The sequence below is a fragment of the Colobus angolensis genome, unplaced genomic scaffold (assembly GCF_000951035.1).
Source record: "Colobus angolensis palliatus isolate OR3802 unplaced genomic scaffold, Cang.pa_1.0 Scaffold100, whole genome shotgun sequence".
NCBI lineage: Eukaryota > Metazoa > Chordata > Mammalia > Primates > Cercopithecidae > Colobus > Colobus angolensis.
In genome coordinates, this window is record NW_012110920.1 from 2,389,496 (window position 1) to 2,409,450 (window position 19,955).

At 37.0% G+C, this 19,955-nt stretch overlaps 1 protein-coding gene across 1 annotated transcript in view; it reads left to right on the top strand.

Moving 5' to 3' along the window:
• The window catches only part of CEP85L (centrosomal protein 85kDa-like), a 200,250-nt gene that overhangs the window by 158,558 nt on the left and 21,737 nt on the right, over positions 1-19,955 (top strand). Inside the window, exons 7-8 of the mRNA XM_011937342.1 lie at positions 12,346-12,525; positions 19,179-19,331. Of these exons, the coding sequence (XP_011792732.1) occupies positions 12,346-12,525; positions 19,179-19,331 (333 nt within the window). The remainder of the gene's footprint in view (positions 1-12,345; positions 12,526-19,178; positions 19,332-19,955) is intronic.

Below are 19,955 nucleotides of genomic sequence, written 5' to 3' on the forward strand. Positions count from 1 at the left end.
ATGTTAGGTTTTCGGTTTTTGCTTACTGTTTTTTGGAACCCTTTATATATAAAGGAAATTAGCCTTTTGTCTATAATTTAATTTGAAAATACATTTTCTAATTTGTCATAATATTTTCTGTTTATATTATTTCTTTTTCCACTATGTAGTTTTTTGTACCATGAAGTCTGATTCTAATGAGTATTTTATAAATGAATCTCACCTTTACAAATGAGCCTATTTAACCAAACAATGAATTAACATCCACTGTGCTGAATTGTGATGTCACAAAAGTGAAAAATAGTTTCTGCTTTCATGGATCTCAAAACTTACAGAGGGAGAGACCATATAGGAAAACAAATTTGTCTGTTCCTTCTAAATGTATTTGCATTCACTGTAGGTAAGAGACAGTGTCTATGCCATATGAATAGAAATGTAAATGAGGTTAGTTTTGCCCATAAGGAGAGTATAGTCTAATTGGAACACAGATATAGAGTCTATGAGGCCCGTTAACAAAATTTATATGGCTGGAATGGCTACTTTCCCTAATTATTACCCAGTTTTTAAAAGAGCTTTACTTAAAACTTGTTTCCATGTTTTTTTGATATAAACTTTATATTGGTTTATTTCCCAAAGAAAAAAACTGTTGGCATACTTATTGGGATCTAAAGTGAGACCTGATGACTTTGTGGTGGACCTGATGACTTATATTTGTGGATGTTGTTGTTGTTGTTCTCGTCATTAAGGTCTTTATTCCTGGATTTTAAGTTAAGTGCAGTTGTTTCCTTCATTATATCTTCAAATATGTTGTTTTTAAATACTAGAGACATTGGTATATTAAAATCAGGAAATATTGATGAGAAAATAACTATCAGATTTACTTGAGGCCAGAGGCATTTAACATAGAGATTCCAACTTGCCTTTTATACTTTAGTTATGAATACATCATGTTACAATTTGGTCTCATCTTGGACTTCTGTCACATGATAGCAAGGCTTTATAGTGCAGTACTGAGAATAATGTACAGTTGTTTGAAAATGGTATTTCTATACTATGGAAGTAGTGTATCTTGCTTTGATAACAGCATTTTAGTAGACTTGTTCAATTTCTCTTTAACATTCTGTCATTCTGAATAAAGGCTTTAATTATAGAATTATCATATTACTGAAAGCATGTTAAAAAAATAGGTATCTGAAGGATGAAGCAAATGTTCTTTTGACACAGCATCAGGCCAGTAGAGGGCTCTCCAAGTCAGTGTGCAAGGACAAATAAAAATATTAATATTTGAAAGGATATGTCAAAGGGGTTGTTAAAAATATTAGGATTTTGAAGTATGTGAGGAACTGAAATATTATTGAGAAATCCGATTTTAAAAGATGAGAGCAATTCATAAAAGAGAATACAAGGAAAATCTTAAATACTAAATGGGCATGATAAATATATAAGATAAACTTTTATCAGTAGATAGATACAGAGAGCCAATAAAATGGTGAGGGTTAGAAGAAACAACAAATACAGTAATAAAATATTTCTTTAGGAAAGGGTTTTTTTTAACCTTGGATCTTTGAATGATTTAATTCTTTATGCATAACATTTTGTATAGGCACATTTTTCTGATCCATAACATATTCATCCTAATTCTATAGACACTAGACAAAGAAAATTATGCTTTTAATAATAATTATTGAAATTAATATGTATTCTAGAGTAAATAAGTCAGTTAGTAAAATAAAAGTAACATTTTAAAATTAATTTATAGATGGAAAACATACTCTTAACAAGTAACTTCTATTTGCTTATTGAAAATTTGACTAACCTTAGAATTAAGATGACCCTAGAAGTAGATATCACTCAGTCTCATTGGTAGAGAATGAGAACCATGTCTTTATTTTAAAATCCAAACTTGCTGGATAGTTTTAATGGTAGATTGGTAGAACCAAGGAGTAGTTTGTATTTCCATTTGTACCTAAATTTCCATCTGTGGTTAACAGGCGTGGAATAAACCGAATATGAAGGACCCTTTTTCTTTACTTAAATTGAAGAAGAAAGAGGTCTCTTCTGTATATATGTGAACCTTGGAAAGACTAACCAAATAGTAGTTACTATTACTAACTTTCCTTGATGCATCATTTCTTTTCTTTCCATTTTATTCTTTTTCTTTCCATTTATATCATTTTTTTTTCTATTTCTTCTTCAGTTGGTTTGTTTCTACCACCAAATCTGTGTTAATGAACATTTAATAAAAAGAGTCGCACCTTTACAAATGAGCCTCTTCAACAAAACGTTAAACATCTAATGTGTTAAATTCTGGGGACACAAAAGCAAATAACGGTTTCTGCCTTTATGGAACTAAAACCCTACAGAGAGAGTATATCAAAAAAATTATCCATTTCCTTAAAAATTGTTTATCTTAACTATGGATAAGGTTCCATTTATGCTGTAGCAATAGAAATGTGAATGAAGCTGATGTTGCCCTCAAGGAATGTGTAGTCTAATGGAGAACACAGACAACAGATAGTTGCAGGGTGTCGATTCCCACAAGGGTTATGAATGAAATGCTTTGGGAACCCCAACTATGAATATAGAAGCTAGTCTTCCAAAGGCCTGGCCAGGCTTCTTGTAGAAAGTGATAATCTGATTTGAGAACCTGATGAACTAAATGAATTGAGCTAGGTGAAGGGGGTGAAGGAATAGTGTTTGAGACATAGTGTATGACATGTGGAGAAGCTTAAAGGAATGAGGAGAAATATAATGCATTTGGAAAACTACAAATTATTCTGTATGGATAAAATGTAATATGAGAGAAAGGTAGTGGTAGATATGTGGTTGAAGAGGTAAGCAAGGGCCAAGTGTTACCAATGACCTGAGGTGTAAAGGTTTGCTTAGGGCTGGCCCAGTTTATGCCTGCTGTGCTAATAAATTTATTAATAGTGCCATCTTTCGTTCTCCAGAGTATCCTAGTTTGGTTACTCTGATGGCATAATAGAGATTGGATTTAAGACAGATGTTATTGGAGGCAGGGAAACCAGTCAGGAAGCTGTCTCAATAGTCCAAAAGATATGTGAACATTTGAATTTTATCTCTAGTGGTCAGAATGAGGAGAAGACTGTTGATTAAACATCTGTATGGCCAAGCCTTGGTAAAATGGGCCAGATTTAATGACATATTTAATGTAGTGAGAGAATTTTTGTTGGCACCTAGTTTCAGACGCCAACAATCGATTGGTTTATAGAGATTACTATGTTAAGGATCTGTTTAGAGGAGGAAAATAGTGAGTTAAACTTACACATTGTAAATTTGGGGTTGAGTGAAGAATGAGGGTAATATTTGTGGGTGCAGGTCTGAGCCAGAGATAAGAGATTTAGGTGTTGTCAGTCTAGGTGGGTGGTTGTTAAAGCCTTGGGCGTGATCAGGTGTTCAAGGGAGGGTTTGTGCAATGAGAAGAAAATGGGATCCAGAACTAGAGACAGGGAACAGCAGCATTTTAGAAGGTAGCAGAAGAGCACAACTTGTGAAGGAGCCTGGAGGGAGTTGTTCTAGAAATGAAAGCAAGCAAGGCTTTTTCTACAGAAAGGGAACCGTTGTGTAAAAGTCAGAGAAGGCAGATAAAGGCTGAAAAGATGTTACTAAATGTAGAAATTAAAACATCTGGCCTCAGATTTTTCTTTTTCTATATGATTAAGTTCACATAGAGTTTCAACTACAGCTTGTCTTGCTACAAAACACATTTCTGTGGTGCAGATTTGCTCATACACAATTGGTAAATAGGAGAATGATGTCTGCTAAGTTTTCTGGATTGGTTCATAAGTACTTTACCCCCCAACTCCCTAGGCAAGGGGAGTTACAATATTGTGAATAAAATTAAAGTATTTGGCCAGCAAAGCAAAAGGCTTAGGATTACCTACTATATTAGCAGAAGCTTTTTTCAGCTTACATAAGAAAATTGTAAAAAGAGTACCTGCCCTTCGGGTGCTCTTCCTTGAGACGTGCGCTTCCTTCTTTATAGACTTTGAGTTCATGCCAGGTTATGTTCCCTCCTACTCCACCTGCATGGCAACCCCTGTATCACAGAGTCTACCTCTATCATCTGAACACCCACCAGACCTCTAATTAAAGTACCACCAGCATTTTGACTGTGTGTGTATGTGGTTTAAATATCACTGTGACCACCTGTTCAGACTGTCCCAAGTTATCTCCTGAGTCACGGTTTTTGTTAGTGCACTAGTTAAAATTGCATCAGTTTGAATTGAGTGTTTTTAATCCTGTTCGTTCCATATGCCCTATTATTTTTAGTGTGTGATTTTTCAGGAATGTCTATATTGCGTTATAGTAGAAGCACCTGTGTTAACTTTTTAAAAATTTATGAACTTTACTTTTTAGAGCAGTTTTACGTTTGCTACAAAATTGAAATGGAAGTACCAAGATTCCCATATCCTCCATATCTTCACATGTGCACAACCTCCCCCACTATCAACGTTTTGTATCTTAGGGTACATTATTTACAATCAGTGAACCTATATTGACACACCATTGACACTCAAAAGCCATATTAGGATCACTCCTGGTGTTGTGCATTCTAAGGGTTTTGACAAATTAGTAATGGCATGTATCCACCATTACAGTATCATGCAGAGTAGATTCACTGCCCTAAAAGTTTTCTGTGCTCTGCCTCTTCAACCCATTGGAGCCCTGGCAACCACTGAACTTGTTACTGTCTCTATGGTTTTGCCTTTCCCAGAATGTTATGTAATTGGAATCATGGAGTACATACTATTCAGACCATCTCTTTTTAAACTGGCTTCTTTCACTTAGTAGTATGTATTTAAGTTTCCTCTATATCTTTTCATGACTCGATAGTTCATTTTTCTTTAGTACTGAAAAATGTTCCACTTTCTGGATATTTAGTGCATGATTTTCCAGTGGTTTTCCAGGAATGCGTATATTTGTATTATAGTAGAAGCACCCATGTTTACTTTTTTTTGAGACGGAGTCTCACTCTGTCACCCAGGCTGGAGTACAGTGACGCGATCTCGGCTCACTGCAACCTCCGCTTCCTGGGTTCAAGCAATTCTCCTTCCTTAGCCTCCCGAGTAGCTGGGATTACAGGAGCGTGTCACCACACTCAGCTAATTTTTGTGTTTTTAGTAGAGATGGGGTTTCACCATGTTGGCCACACTGGTCTCGAATTCCTGACCTCATGATCCACCTGTCTTGCCCCCACCGCCCCCCCCACACACACAGTGCTGGGATTACAGGTGTGAGCCACCGTGCCCAGCCCCACCTGTGTTAACTTTTTAAAAATTTATGAACTTTATTTTTTAGAGCAGTTTTAGGCTCACTACAAAATTAAATGGGAAGTACCAAGATTTCCCATATCCTGTGTATCCCCATACATGCACAACCTTCACCTACTGGAGGACATCTTGATAATTTCCAAGTTCTGGCACTTGTGAGTAAAGCAACTGTAGTGATATAGGAAAAACCAAAGATGCGTTTTTCCCAGTCTGCTCTGCACTCAGCACAGTACTTCTGACACCACATGTATGGTATTTGTTTCCCTACACACCAAGCAGTCAGTTCTGCATATTCTTCAGCAGACACCATCTGGGTGTCTGTCTTCTAATTTAATCCTGACACTGTTTGTGTAGAGATCGTGTCAGAACCCACAGATTGAGGACCCACTACCACAGGACTGCCCTCCACTTCAGATGCCAATTTCAAGTCCCAGATGCTTCTTACCAACTAGCTATAAATCAGAGTTCATATAACCCCCTCCCTGGGTTTGATTAACTTGCTGGAACTCAGAAGCATTTTACTTACACTTACCCACTTGTTATAAAGGATATTAGAAAAGATAGAGATGAACAGCTAGATTGAAGAGATACATAGGGGAAGGTATGAGATAAGGAATGCAGAGATTCCATGCCATCTCCAGGGGTGCCACCCTTCAGGAGGGAACTTCTACATATTCAGCTATCTAGAAGTTCTGTAGACCTAGTATTATTTGTATTTTAATGGAGGCTTCATTATGTAGATATGATTTTTTTTTTCCTTTTTTTGAGACAGAGTTTCTCTCTGTTGCTGTGGCTGGAGTGCAGTGATGCAATTTCAGCTCACTGCAACTTCCACATCCTGGGTTCAAGTGATTTTTCTGCCTCAGCCTCCTGAGTAGCTGGGACTACAGGCATAAACCACCACACCCAGCTAATTTTTGTAGTTTTAGTGAGATACAGGGTTTCACTAGGTTGGTCAGGCTGATCTTGAACTACTGGCCTCAAGTGATCCACCTGTCTCGGCCACCGAAAGTGCTGTGATTAGAAGTGTGAGCTACTGCGCCTGGCCTATTATTTGTATATTTTGGATAACAGGTTTTTTTGTTTTTTTGTTTGTTTTTAGATCAGATGTGTCTTTTACAAATGTTTCTCCTGGTCTGTGGCTTGTTTTCTCATTCTCCTGCCATTGTTTTTTGGAGGGAAAAAATTTTTATTTTAATGAAGTCCAACTTATCAGTCCATCCTTTCGTGGATTCGGCATTGATGTTACATCTAAAACATCATTGCCATAGCCAAGGTCACCTAGATTTTCTACTTTTTTTTGGAGTTTTATTGTTTTGTGTTTTAGGTCTGTGATCCATTTTGAATTAATTTTTGCAAAAAATATAAGGCCTGTGTCTAGATTCTTTTCTTTCCTTTCCACGTGGATGTCCAATTGTTCAGCACTATTTGTTGAAAGGGCTGTCTTTTCCCCTGTATTGCATTTGCTTCTTTGTTAAAAATCAGTTAACTATATTTATGTGTCCTATTTCTGGACTCTCTATTTTGTTGCATTGATAAATTTTATATTTTATCACTAATACCACATTGTTTTGATTACTGTAGTCTTATTATAAGTCTTGAAGTTGGGTAGTGTCAGTACTCAAACTTTGTTCTTTTCCTTTAATATTGTGATGGATATTCTGGATCTTTTGCCTCTCTGTATAAACTTAGAATCAGTTCATTGAATCCACTAAGTAATATGCTAGGATTTTCATTGGGATTGTGTTGAATCTATAGATCAAATTGGAAAGAAACAACATGTTCACAGTATTGAGTCTTCTATCCATGAACATGGAATATTTATTCATTTATTTAGTTCTTCTTAGAACATTTTTAGAAGAGTTTTATAGTTATTTTCATATAGATCCTGAACATATGTTGTTAGATTTATACCTGTCTTATTTTTTCATTGCTAATATAGATGGTAGTGAATTTTTCTGTTCCACTTGTTCATTGTTGACATACTGAAAAATGATTGACTTTTGTGTGTTAACCTTTTATCCTGTAACCTTGCATCCTGTAACCTTGCTATAATTAATTCCAGGAAGGTGTTTTTCGTTTGTTTTCACTGTTCTGAAGTTTAATTAAAAACACAGTTTACAAATATTTGATATCTTGTGAAAGCGTTTTTAAGTTAAGAATGGAAATGTGCATAATACATAATCAAATGCTAGGAGGCCTCAACTCCCAGTAGGTCCACACTCAGTGTCTTTTTAGGTTCTTCAGGATCTTCTGTTAAATCTATAATGTGAATCTCGTGTTGCAGTGAACCCATCATTTAAGTAGGACTCTTGGTATTCTCTTTTAAATGTAGCTTTCTTATTGTGGGCAGTCTAGAGTCTTCTGCTCTCTCATCATTGAGTCTTTCCTTCTTTCGAAGAAGCTCTCCAGTGACATTTGTTTTTTATTCATTTTAGCTAGGGTTGGCTTGTGGGCTTACCGAGACTGTGACTGACACAAGTGCACAGCTGGGAAAGAGGCGTGGATGGAAGCGGGAAATCAAATAATAGGCAGACCTTACTCAGACTAAAATAAGTGTTGGATTCTAGCTTAAAGCCTGCCACCAGATGCAACTGTGTAATTGAAGTACATCAACTCACTTGCCACTGCAAAGACTGCCACTAGATGTAACTTAATTGTTACTTGTCACTCACTGATAGGGTTTTGATATGCATCTGCAAGCAATTGATTTATTATGGTCTCTGTGCAGTCAGACCTCTCTGCTAATGTTAATCTGTATTTGCAGCCGCTTCCTAGTGCTAGAATTACCACCGCAGCTCCACCTCAAATCACCAGGCATTGGATTCTCATAAGAAACACGCAACCTAGATCCCTTACATGGACAGTTCACAATAGGGGTCACACTCCTATGAGAATCTAATGTAGCTGATCTGACAGGAGGCGGAGCTTGGGAGGTAATGCTAGCCATGGCAAGTAGCTATAAAAATAGATGAAGCTTCACTCGCTGGCCCACTGCTTACCTCCTGCTGTGCAACCCGGTTCCTAATAGGCCATGGGCCGGGGACCCCTGAGGTCAGAGTTCTAGGCTGCGGGTTTGATTCTCTCAACACTTCCCATGTTTGCATGGTTTCTGAAGCAAAGCTGGTTGTAATTTGTTTCTCTATTAGTAAGGTTTTCTCCTTACCCTGGCTTTTTTCAGGAGTTTATCTTTGCTTTTCTGATGTTTAAATATAATATGCCTATTTGCAGTTTTGTTTTTTGTTTGTTTGTTTTGTTTTGTTTTAGTGTTTGTCTTACTTGGTGTTTTCTGACCTTCCTGGATCTATAGTACGGTGTCTGATGTTAATTTGGGGAAATAGTTATGGTTCCTTCAAATATAGCATCTGTTCCCTTCTCTATTTCTTCTCCTTCTATTCTTATTACATGTATTTATACCTTTTGTAGTTTTCCCCCAGTTCTTGTATATTGTTTTTTAAGGTTTTTTTTTTTTTCTCTCTCTCTTTTTCAGTATTAGAAGTTTCTGTTGTCATATCCCCAAGTACAGGAATTGTTTCCTCAGCCAGGTCTACTCTGCTAATGAGTCCCTCAGAGACATTCTTCATTTCTGTTAGTGTTCTCAATCTCTAGCATTTCTTTTTTATTCTTTCCTATAACTTTTATCTCTACACTTAAATTATCTGTATGTTCTTGTATACTGTCTACATTTTCTATCATAATCTTATTAATCCTAGTTGTCGAAATCCCTGGTCTGATAATTCTGACATTTTTGCCATATCTATGGCAGACTCTGTGTCTGATGGTTTTCAGTCTCTTTCAACTTTGTTTTTTGCCTTTTTGCATGTCTTGTGATTTTTGTAGAAAGTAGACATGATATCCAAGGTTTAATAAGTGTAGTAAATAGAGCTTCAGTAATGCAGCGGTAAAGTGTACAGGGAAGGGGGAAGTATTCTATAGTCCTGTGATTAGGTCTCAATCTTTTGGTGAATTTGTTCCTCTGGATTGTGAACTTCAGTTTTTTTTTTTTTTCTTTTTTTCTTTTTTGAGACGGAGTCTCGCTCTGTCGCCCAGGCTGGAGTGCAGTGGCCATCGGATCTCAGCTCACTGCAAGCTGCGCCTCCCGGGTTTACGCCATTCTCCTGCCTCAGCCTCCTGAGTAGCTGGGACTATAGGCGCCCGCCACCTCGCCCGGCTAGTTTTTTTTTGTATTTTTTAGTAGAGACGGGGTTTCACCGTGTTAGCCAGGATGGTCTCCATCTCCTGACCTCGTGATCCGCCCGTCTCGGCCTCCAAAAGTGCTGGGATTACAGACTTGAGCCACTGCACCCGACCTGAACTTCAGTTTTCTAAGATTTCATCTTTCCCCACCCTTAGGCGGGACAGGATGGCAGGAGGGCAATGGAGTTGGTATTTCCACAGGGAAGGCCAAAAGGAGCTTGATTTGTGTATTAATCCTCCTCTATGTGGAAGGCTGGAGTTGGCTGGAGTTGGGTTATTTCCTTTACCCCACCCAACTAGGTTAAGCTCTGATAAAACCCCAGCAGTTTAAGCTCTGGTAAAATAGTTTCTCCTGAGGGCAGGCATTTTTAAGAACAGAATGCTCTGGCATATTTTAAATGGTTCCTTTTCCCCTCCCCTTGCCAGAAACAGGAGGGGATTTTCCTCTGATACTCACTGAAGATCTTGTAGAACTCCTGGAGGTAAAACTCACAGACTGTGGAAGCCTCCTGTGTGACTGGGTCCCCATGGAATTTTTAACTCTCAGATTTGTCTACACCAAGTCTCTAGCAATTCATTAGTTACAGATTTTCCCACCTTAGCTCTTCTGCTTATGGGGTTTTGCTTTATTAGGTTATGATCCTCTGTTTCTACCTATCCTTTTTTTCCAGTTTTGGAGACAACAGTTTGCCCTGTGACCTCATTTCTCTCATAGATTTTAGAAGACTTGTTGATATTTCAGATTTTTCAGCTTTTTATTTTATTTTTTAGGACTGAGTGGTGACTTTTGACCTCTTTACATTCCGGGCTAGAAACTGGAAGTCTGTATTAACTTTTTATAGTTTCATAGCCTAGCCATCTTCCTGAATTCCATATCTACCTTTCTGCCTGATGTCCATCTCTACTTCTATGTTCAAATGAAATCATAATCATAGACTCTAGTTATATTAAGTATATCTGCTTAAGTATAACCTATTTTTTCTATATAACCGACTGTTCTTCTTTATATTTACTTCTGCCCAGAATATAATCTTCCATGTTACTTAGACAAAATCTTAAACCTTGGTTATCTTTAATATTAATTTTCCATTCACATCTTTAAACAATCATTTTCTCTAAATCCTCTCACCCTGCTTCCGGTTTCTTCGTTCAGTTCTCCATGCTCTATTTCAGCTCCTTGTTTCTTTTCAGCTAAATTAGTTAGAATAATTTCTTTAAATGATACATCCATATTCATTCTCAGTGAATCTTGTTCACTGCGTCTAGCTTTGTCCTATTTCTTCTAGCACTCTCTTGTCTTTTTCCTCTCTTCTTTTCCCTTTCACCAGACTTGCTGAGAGTCTAGACACTAGACTGAATGCCGGGGAATATAGAGATTTACAAAGCCAACTTCACAATTCTTGGAATTCTACAAGAAGGTTGCGACCTAGATTTGTAAGTTTTCCCTTTTATTCCGCCCACTTGTAACCTATAAACATGACAAGATACTCTTTGTATATTCTTTTTAACCTTTTTAAAAATGTTCTTTCTAGAATGCCTGTTCCTTTTTCCATTCTTGCCAGAATCTCCCTATTTCTCAAAATCTGTCTCAAAAGCCACCTCTCCAGAAAAGCCTTTTCGTCATTCGCTCAATGTCTTCATGTATCCTACTTCCTCTCAATACTTTGTACTTAACATGGCCTTTATTTGGCTACCATATTCATTCTGATCTATATTATAATCATCTAAAGGCTTCTCTTATGCCTCTGATTAAAATTTGAATTTGTAAAGGGTGAGTCTGCCATCTTTGAATTAGCCTGGACATGATAAATGCTATCTATGTAATGGTTGAATTGCATGCTTACCTTTTGGGAAAGTGTCAGTGCTTCAAGGCCTAGTTCAAGTTTACTTCTGTAACACCCTCCCTTAGCTACTGCACATGTAACTATCTTAGCACTTAGTTTCCATTGTCTTTTTTTGGTCTTTTTGTGTGTGACACGTTAAACTAGTGGGATCTTATTTTATTAACTGTAGAATCCCCAGCATCTAGCACAATGCCTAACATATGTGCTTAGTAAATATTTTTTAAATAAATGGAAAAATAACCTCTTTTTTTGCTTTTACAGTACTTTGTTGATATCTTTTACAGCACTTAACCACATGCTGAGTTGTTTGAAGGAATATTTGTATTTCCTGCCTTCCTCTTCCAGATTTTAATCTACATGGGGGAGAGGGAATATCTTCCCTTTGAGAAGAATTTCCTTCAAAGCTTTGCCCATAGAAGCAATAATACATTTATTCATTCAACAATTATTTTGTGAGTGCTTATTTTGTGCCATTTTTTCTATGCAATAGGGAATATAAGATGGACACTTTGAGATGGACAAAAATCCCTGATTCATGGATCTTACTTTCTAGTTAGAGAAACATTCTATTAGTGCATATTGAATGTAGTATTAGCTGGAAGTGATTACCTGTGAAGACATTTTTCTTTAGTTTTTATTCATTTACTTAGAACTTTCACTTTTATATGATTAATATATATATAGTACTATTTACATGTTGAAGTATACTTTTAAGTCAAATAATAGCTGTCTTTCATGAAGTTTCTCCTATATGCTGGGAGTCTTACATACTTTATCTTTCTTCAAAAAATGCTGCAAAGTAGGCTTTATTGTTTCTGTTTTAGAGATGAGAAAACTGGGGTTTTGAGATAATAAATAATTTGCTTTAATTATGGTGCATAACTAGGAAGCAAAAGAGCTGGAATTTAAATCAAGGTGTGTCTGTTCATACAGCCTATATGTACTCCTTATATTACAGTTCATTTCCAATTTGCTCACATTTGTTCAAGACAGACTTTTAAAGTCTTACCTCCTTCTTTCTTTCCTAACAGCCACAATATGAGAACTCTTCACTCCAGACACCATTTTCAGAGGAATCAGTTTCCCATTCCCAAAAAGGGGACTTTGAGCAAAAGCTTGCATCAACTGAGAAAGAAGTTTTACAGCTTAATGAGTTTCTCAAACAAAGACTAAGCCTATTTAGTGAAGAGAAGAAGAAACTGGAGGAAAAAGTAGGTATTTGTAATAAAATTGAATTAGGTCAACATTTCATCAGCATATAATTGTTTGTCTGTCATTTACCCTGTCAGGTGTCATACCAAGGTTATATATACACTTATGTGGAGGTAATTAAATTTGTAGTAACTTTTGAAAAGCGTTCTGCCATCTGCAGAAATCCAAGGATTTTCTTTGAGGATAGAAATGCTCTTGTATATCTTTATAACAAATAGTGAAATATTTAAAAAAATCAATTGCATACACCAAATAACTGTTCTTTTCCTTATTGAATCTGTGATTTCATTTTTTTTTTTTTTGGCATGTTGGGCATAAAGGGTTGGTAAATGAAGGTGGCCTATCTTTAATAGTGATGCAACTTAAGTTTATTAAACTGAAGCTCCTGATCCAGAATAAGAAACTAAAAACCAAATAAGCCAAATATACAGACAGGAACACTGTTTGATCTTTCTGCCTTTATTAAAAGTATTTTCACATATTTTATTCCATTTTATTATCATTCACGATTAAGTAGGACATGTGCTAGCCCTAATTTATTGAAGAAATACAGATCCATGAGCTGCATAGTGGCAGCAGTGGTTTTAGGCTTCTCTTTTAATCTACTCAGCTTATTTTTGAGCCTCCCATTCAAGTGGTCATAGAGCATATCACCATGATTTTCTTTTTTCTTGCTCATCAGTGCTTACTTTATTTTTTTCAATTATAGTTCCATAGTTTTTGGGGAACAGGTGGTTAATTACACGGATAAGTTCTTTAGTGTTTTTTTCTGAGATTTTGGTGTACCTGTCACCTAAACATTGTACACTATACCCAATGTGTAGTCCTTTGTCTCTCACACCCCTCCCCCCATGTTCCCAAAATCCATTATAGCATTATTGTGCCTTTGCATCCTCATAGCTTAGCTCCCACTTAAAAGTGAGAACATATGATGTTTGGTTTTCCATTTCTGAGTTACTTCGCTTAGAATAATAGTCTCGCACTCCATCCAGATTGCTATGAATGCCATTATTTTGTTCCGTTTTATGGCTGAGTAGTATTTCCTGGTATACATACACACACACACACACACACACACACACACATATACATGCACACCACATTTTCTTTATCGATTCATTGGTTAATAGGCTGGTTCCATATTTTTGCAATTGCAAATTGTGCTGCTGTAAACATGTATGTGCAAGTGCTTTTTATGTAATGACTTCTATTCCTCTGGACAGATACCTAGTAGTGGGATTGCTAGATCAAATGGTAGTCTTACTTATAGTTGTTTAAGGAGTCTTGACACTGTTTTCCCTTGTTGTTGTACTCGTTTACATTCTCACCAGCAGTGTAAAAACATTCCCTTCTATTTCATACCAACATCTATTTTTAAAAATTTTTAAATTATGACCATTCTTACAGGAGTAAGATGGTATCTCATTTTGATTTTAATTTGAATATCCCTGATAATTAGTCATGTTGAACATTTTTTCATATGTTTGTTGGTCATTTGTGTATCTTCTTTGAGAATTATCTGTTTATGCCCTTAGCCTGCTTTTTGATGGGGATTATTTGTTTTTTCTTGCTGATTTGTTTGAGTTCCTTATAGATTCTGGATATTAGTCCTTCGATGGAGGCATAGTTTGTAAATGTTTTCTCCCACTTTATAGGTTGTCTGTTTACTCTGACGATTATTTCTTTTGCTGTGCAGAAGCCTTTCAGTTTAATGAGACCCCATCTACTTATTTTTATTTTTGTTGCATTTCCTTTGGGTTCTTGGTTACAAACTCTTTGTCTTAGCCGGTGTCTAGAAGAGTTTTTTTTGATGATGTTATATCCTCTAGAATTTTTATGGTTTCAGGTGTTAAACTCATGTCTTTGATCCATCTTGAGCTGATTTTTGTATAAAGTGAGAAATGAGGATCCAGCTTTATCCCAGCACCATTTGTTAGTAGGGTGTCTTTTTCCCACTTTATGTTTTTGTTTGCTTTTTTTTTTTTTTTTTTTTTTTGACGGAGTCTCACTCTGTCACCCAGGCTGGAGTGCAGTGGCGCGATCTTGGCTCACTGCAAGGTCTGCCGCCATTCTCCTGCCTCAGCCTCCCGAGTAGCTGGGACTACAGGTGCCCGCCACTAAGCCTGGCTAATTTTTGTATTTTTAGTAGAGACAGAGTTTCACCGTGGTCTCAATCTCCTGACCTCATGATCCGCCCGCCTCGGCCTCCCGAAGTGCTGGGGTTACAGGTGTGAGCCACTGCACCCGACCAATTTTTCCTCACTCTTTAAGTTGATACCTGTATATTACATAAAATAGCTATCACTTCCACTCCTCACAGACTAGCCTTAAACAGGGGAACACCCTCACTAATCAGTCTTGCCGGAGAGGGGGGGCTTTTCATATCTTTGTACTAGTTTAACTCTTTTTTTTTGTTGTTGTTAGCGTCCTTCAGGCTTCAGGAGTATTCTAGGTCCCATCAGTACTCAGACAAGCGAAATTTCAGCCAGTCTCTTGACCAGACTTCTGAAAAGTCAGATTGTTGGATGTTCTGTCCATTGCTTTCCCTGTACACGGAGAAACTTCCATCTGTCTCCACTCATTGCTGTGTGCTGAGCTGGAGCTGTGAACTATGGAAACTGCTAGCCTCATCTCTGATCTCACTGATCCCAGGCAGCAAGAGTGTCATGGTCCTATTTGTGTTCCAAGACAGGCAAGGCAGAAGCCAGTCTTCTGAACAGCACCCAGAAAAGTTGGGATGTTGGATGTGTGATCCAACTATTTTCTTTCCCAGCAGGTTTCCTTCTGATCATATGCTGTATTGGGGGTAGGATTACAGTAGGTGTCTTGCATTTCCTTAATTGCTTCAATGTACCTGATTTTGCATTCACCCAGAGTGCAATAGCTTTTTTGTTTTGTTTTGTTTTTTGAGACGGAGTCTCGCTGTGTCCCCAGGCTGGAGTGCAGTGGCGAGATCTCGGCTCACTGCAAGCTCCGCTTCCCGGGTTCACGCCATACAATAGCTTCTTGACTAATTTTTGGATTTCTTAAAACGGGAATTTGTCCATGTTGGGGGTTTTATTATTTTTTTAATTGAATCCACATTTTGGGGGGAAGGAGAGTCCAAGACTTGCTCTTCTGCCATCTTGCTGACACTACTCCCCAGGTCTTTAAAAATATAAATCAAATTCTTCCCATGGCCTGAAATACGTTTCCTAATTATATATCTGTAGGTTCTGCCAATCTTCCTCTGATAAACTGTGTATTGACACCCTGGGTGTTACAGTTGCTCAGACAGCTCAGGCTTTGTTTCTGGTATCAGGATCTTTACACAGAGTGGGCTTTTTGCATGGTAAATACGTGGCTGCTTTTTTTCTCCCACTTTCAGGTCATCTATTTATTTGTTCAAATCTAGCTTAATGTTTTTCCCTTCTACTCCTCCTTTCATATGCTTATAGAATTTTATTCTTTTTTTTCTAGGGCTCAACCCAATTTGTATAATCCTTATTTTTTAAATTTCTCTCTAAGCTCCTTGAAGGCAGGGGGATTGTATTTGAATGTGTCACTGTGGCATATGTAGCACCATTCATGGTGCCTGGCATATTGAATGTATTCTGTCAGGTAATTTTTGCCAGGATGGAAGAGAAAACAGTAAGGTAGTCTAGGGAAAAAACAATGAGAGAGAGATCAAAGTTGTCAGAGTGGGTGCATAATGGAGCAAGTTCATAAGAGACATAGGGAAGGGTTGAAAACAGATGCATATTTGGAAAAGAAGAGGAGTAGCTTCTGTGTGAGTGAGGCAATTAAGAATGGAAATGTATATACCAGAGAAATTTGAGGAGAGGGAATAAATGTAGAGGGCAGAGTTTGTGTCAGAGCATATGGAGATCGCTTGAGTTCTTGAAGGGAGCACATAGGTTAGAAAGAACAGGCTCCTTGATAACAAATCAACTAAACAAACAGCACTTTGGGTCCACACAAGATTGGATCATATTGTTTCTTTTGGCATTTACTCTGTAATCCTTATCAAAGACAGATTCTATGACAGAAAAAACAATGTGGTAATAATAATAGAATTCTTTTGAGTTCTTTCTTTAAAGAGACAGACAATAAAGAAAAGTAACCGTTTGCGAACCTCTTATAAAACTTGTCCTTCCTATTACCTTCTAGGAATGATACCAGTATTGCATCATTCCTCTTTGAAAAGAAAAACTTAGCCTTGTATGAATAGAATAGAGAAGATTTGTTAATGACACCTCATTTATCTGGAGGTGATTAATGCAGTTCAGACTTGAGTAATCTCTATTTGTATGGAACAACACAAAACTTGGCAGTTTAAAAAAAATGAAACACCAAAAAAACAAAACAAAGAGCTTGTCATCTGTGAGCAGGGCTGAAAAAAACCCCAAGACCCAGTGAATATGTATGATCAACATGTGACCAACAAATAACAGAGACAGTGTCCCGTAGGAGAGTGTTGGCAGCAATTTGTGATCAAGGGAAGCAAGCTTGATGTGACAACAAAGAGAGTTGGCCAACCAAAAGAAAAAGAAGAACAGTAGGACATCTTTGCACACAGGCAGACCTATGCCAGTCACTGCTTTTTGAGGCATCATTTTGTTACATTCAATACATTTAGACAGTTGAGTCCAAGTTAGCATTAGGTAAACATAGGTTGCTTTATCATGTTTACCTCTGTAATGTACAGGGTCATTTGCTAAGGCAAGAGCAGGCTTGGTTGATGGGGAATCCAAGCACAGCTGGTTACTGAAATAAGAACCTGATAATGAGTCATAAGGAAGAACTGAAAGAAAGTTGATTTTCAGTCAGATGATCTAGATTCAAATTCCACTTCTGATTTTATGACTTGTTAAGTCACTAAAGATCTTTGGGCCTCACCTGTATTACGGGAGTTGTATTATATGGTCACCACCAGTGCCAACAGTATGTAAGGTTTTCCATTCTGATAGATCACAGGGTAAACTGTCACACCAGCACATTTACCTTTAATCCTAAGAAAGCCTCAATAAATAATAGGATGTGTTTGTCTTACCAGTGTTGCTCCTTACCAAAGGTCATAAGTAGATCCTAACATCACTGGTGAAATGAATGATTTTTCCACATGAAGTTTTAAAAATCGTTATACATTAGACCTGAAAGAAATTAGAAAATGCCTGAAAGAAACTAGTTTCTTTCAAATTTTATTAAAGCTAAAGAACAAGTATTAGCTTTAATAAAATTTGAAAGAATAACCCATCTTACTGCTAATTATTACCAGTTATTTTCCCAGTGAATATGGGAAAGCACTGTAAAAATATTTTAGAACGCTGTAAGTTTGAAAAGAGGATTAAATGTTTGGAAGATTGGTAATTTAAGGTAAATAGGAGTAAATGTGAAAGAGCTTTGACTGTGAGATATGAAATTTAAAAATTGCATATTTCATAGAATGGTGAGTAAAAAGTACCTGAAAATCTGACTTTCAGCCTGTATGAATTGGGATTTACTAGAATCATTATCATGTGTGTACATACCATGTGTGAAATAAATGTTCAGTTACCATACTTTATCAATCCTAAAATGACATCAATAGTAAGACACCTTTATTTTATGGTTTTTAGAAAGAAAATATGCTGCAAATTCAATTATGACACAGTGCCTTAAACAGTAGTGTTGCTTGAGGTGTGAATTAGTTTCACTAGCCATTATCTGCTTTAGTATTTGGTATATTCTTCCAGCTTTAGTTGCATTGTTTGGTGCACGATAAGGAATTTCTCTGCAAGTCTGTTAATAACGAAATAGTTTTAATTACTTGCAGTATCTTCCTCTCTTCGTTCACGTAAAGCATTTGGGTATAGCTATGCAAAAACTAAGAAATCGGAGTCATTCCTTCAGAGATGAATACTTCACTGATTTCAAAGGCTTTTTTTCTGTGCCTGTCTGGGCACCCAGTGACATTGTTCCATACTAAATTGTAATGCAACATTGTTTAGGCATTTTAGACATCATTTAAACTCAACACATAGTTTGTACATACATATAACAATATTGAAATGACAAGGATATGAACAGCCTTGACCAAATTTGCACATGTGTAGGCAATAAAAACTACATCACTACTGCCCCCTGATTGATGGCAATTTATAGGATGCCATCCATGGTAAAAGCAAATACCCCCTAAACTCTTGATTTCAGTGACACAAATTTTTTTAGGTGTAAATCTTTTTTTGTTTGTTTTTTGTTTAAATTGAGACAAAGTCTTGCTCAGTTGCCCAGGCAGGAGTGCAGTGGCACGATCTCGGCTCACTGCAACCTCTGCCACCCTGGTTCAGGCGATTCTCATACCTCAGCCTTTCAAGTAGCTGGGACTACAGGCACGTGCCACCATGCCCAGCTAATTTTTTTGGTATTTTTTTTAGTAGAGACAGGGTTTTGCCATGTTGGCTGGTCAGCCCACCTCAGTTTCCCAAACTGCTGGGATTACAGGTATGAGCCACCACACCCAGCAAGTGTAAATCTTAGAATGAAATAAGGTAAATCTTAATTGAGTTGCTAGTGGCCTTCGCTATAACCTGAAACTGTTGGTGAATGCAGCAGTGTCTAATAGTAAAGTGTTGGTTTTGTTATGTCTTTTAATGACTCAAAACTAATGAAGATTCGTAATTGTTTTCTTTAGCTTAAAACTAGAGATCGGTACATTAGTAGTCTGAAAAAGAAATGCCAGAAGGAATCTGAACAAAATAAAGAAAAGCAGAGAAGAATCGAGACCTTGGAAAAGTATCTGGCTGATCTTCCAACTCTAGATGATGTGCAGAGTCAGAGTCTACAGGTGAAACATGAAATAAAATGCTTCTCTTTAAATGACATGAAAACATGGTAACTTGACTCTTTAGAAATTTGGCTAACTATAAATTAAATCTATGTGTTTAATTGCTGTTTTGGGGACTTTAATAAGAAACTTTGTTTATCTAAGCATGCATAAGTAGATATTTCTTGTCTGTTAATAAGTGATTACCTTATTAACAGTGTTGTAACTCTGTTAACTACTGTAGAAGTTACTTTCTAAACCAGTCTGCCAACCCCTACCCCCATACACACACATGCACACACCCCCAGTTCTGGTGCTTTCCAACAGTCTCTAGGATTCACCAAGGCTCGACAAGACCTTTGTTGAGTATCTTTCTAGATATTTATTTTCTTCATTCTTCTTAACCTTTATATGTATATTTTTTTCTTTCACCTTGACCTGTGACCTCAATTCACTCCTCTGACTTCTACTTTTTTTTTTTTTTTTTCTTTTCTTAATAGTACCTCGGAGTCTTTCTCCTAACTCAGGTGAGGCTCACTGTCTTGAAACCTATTTTCTTCATTCTTCTTAACCTTTATATGTATATTTTTTTCTTTCACCTTGACCTGTGACCTCAATTCACTCCTCTGACTTCTACTTTTTTTT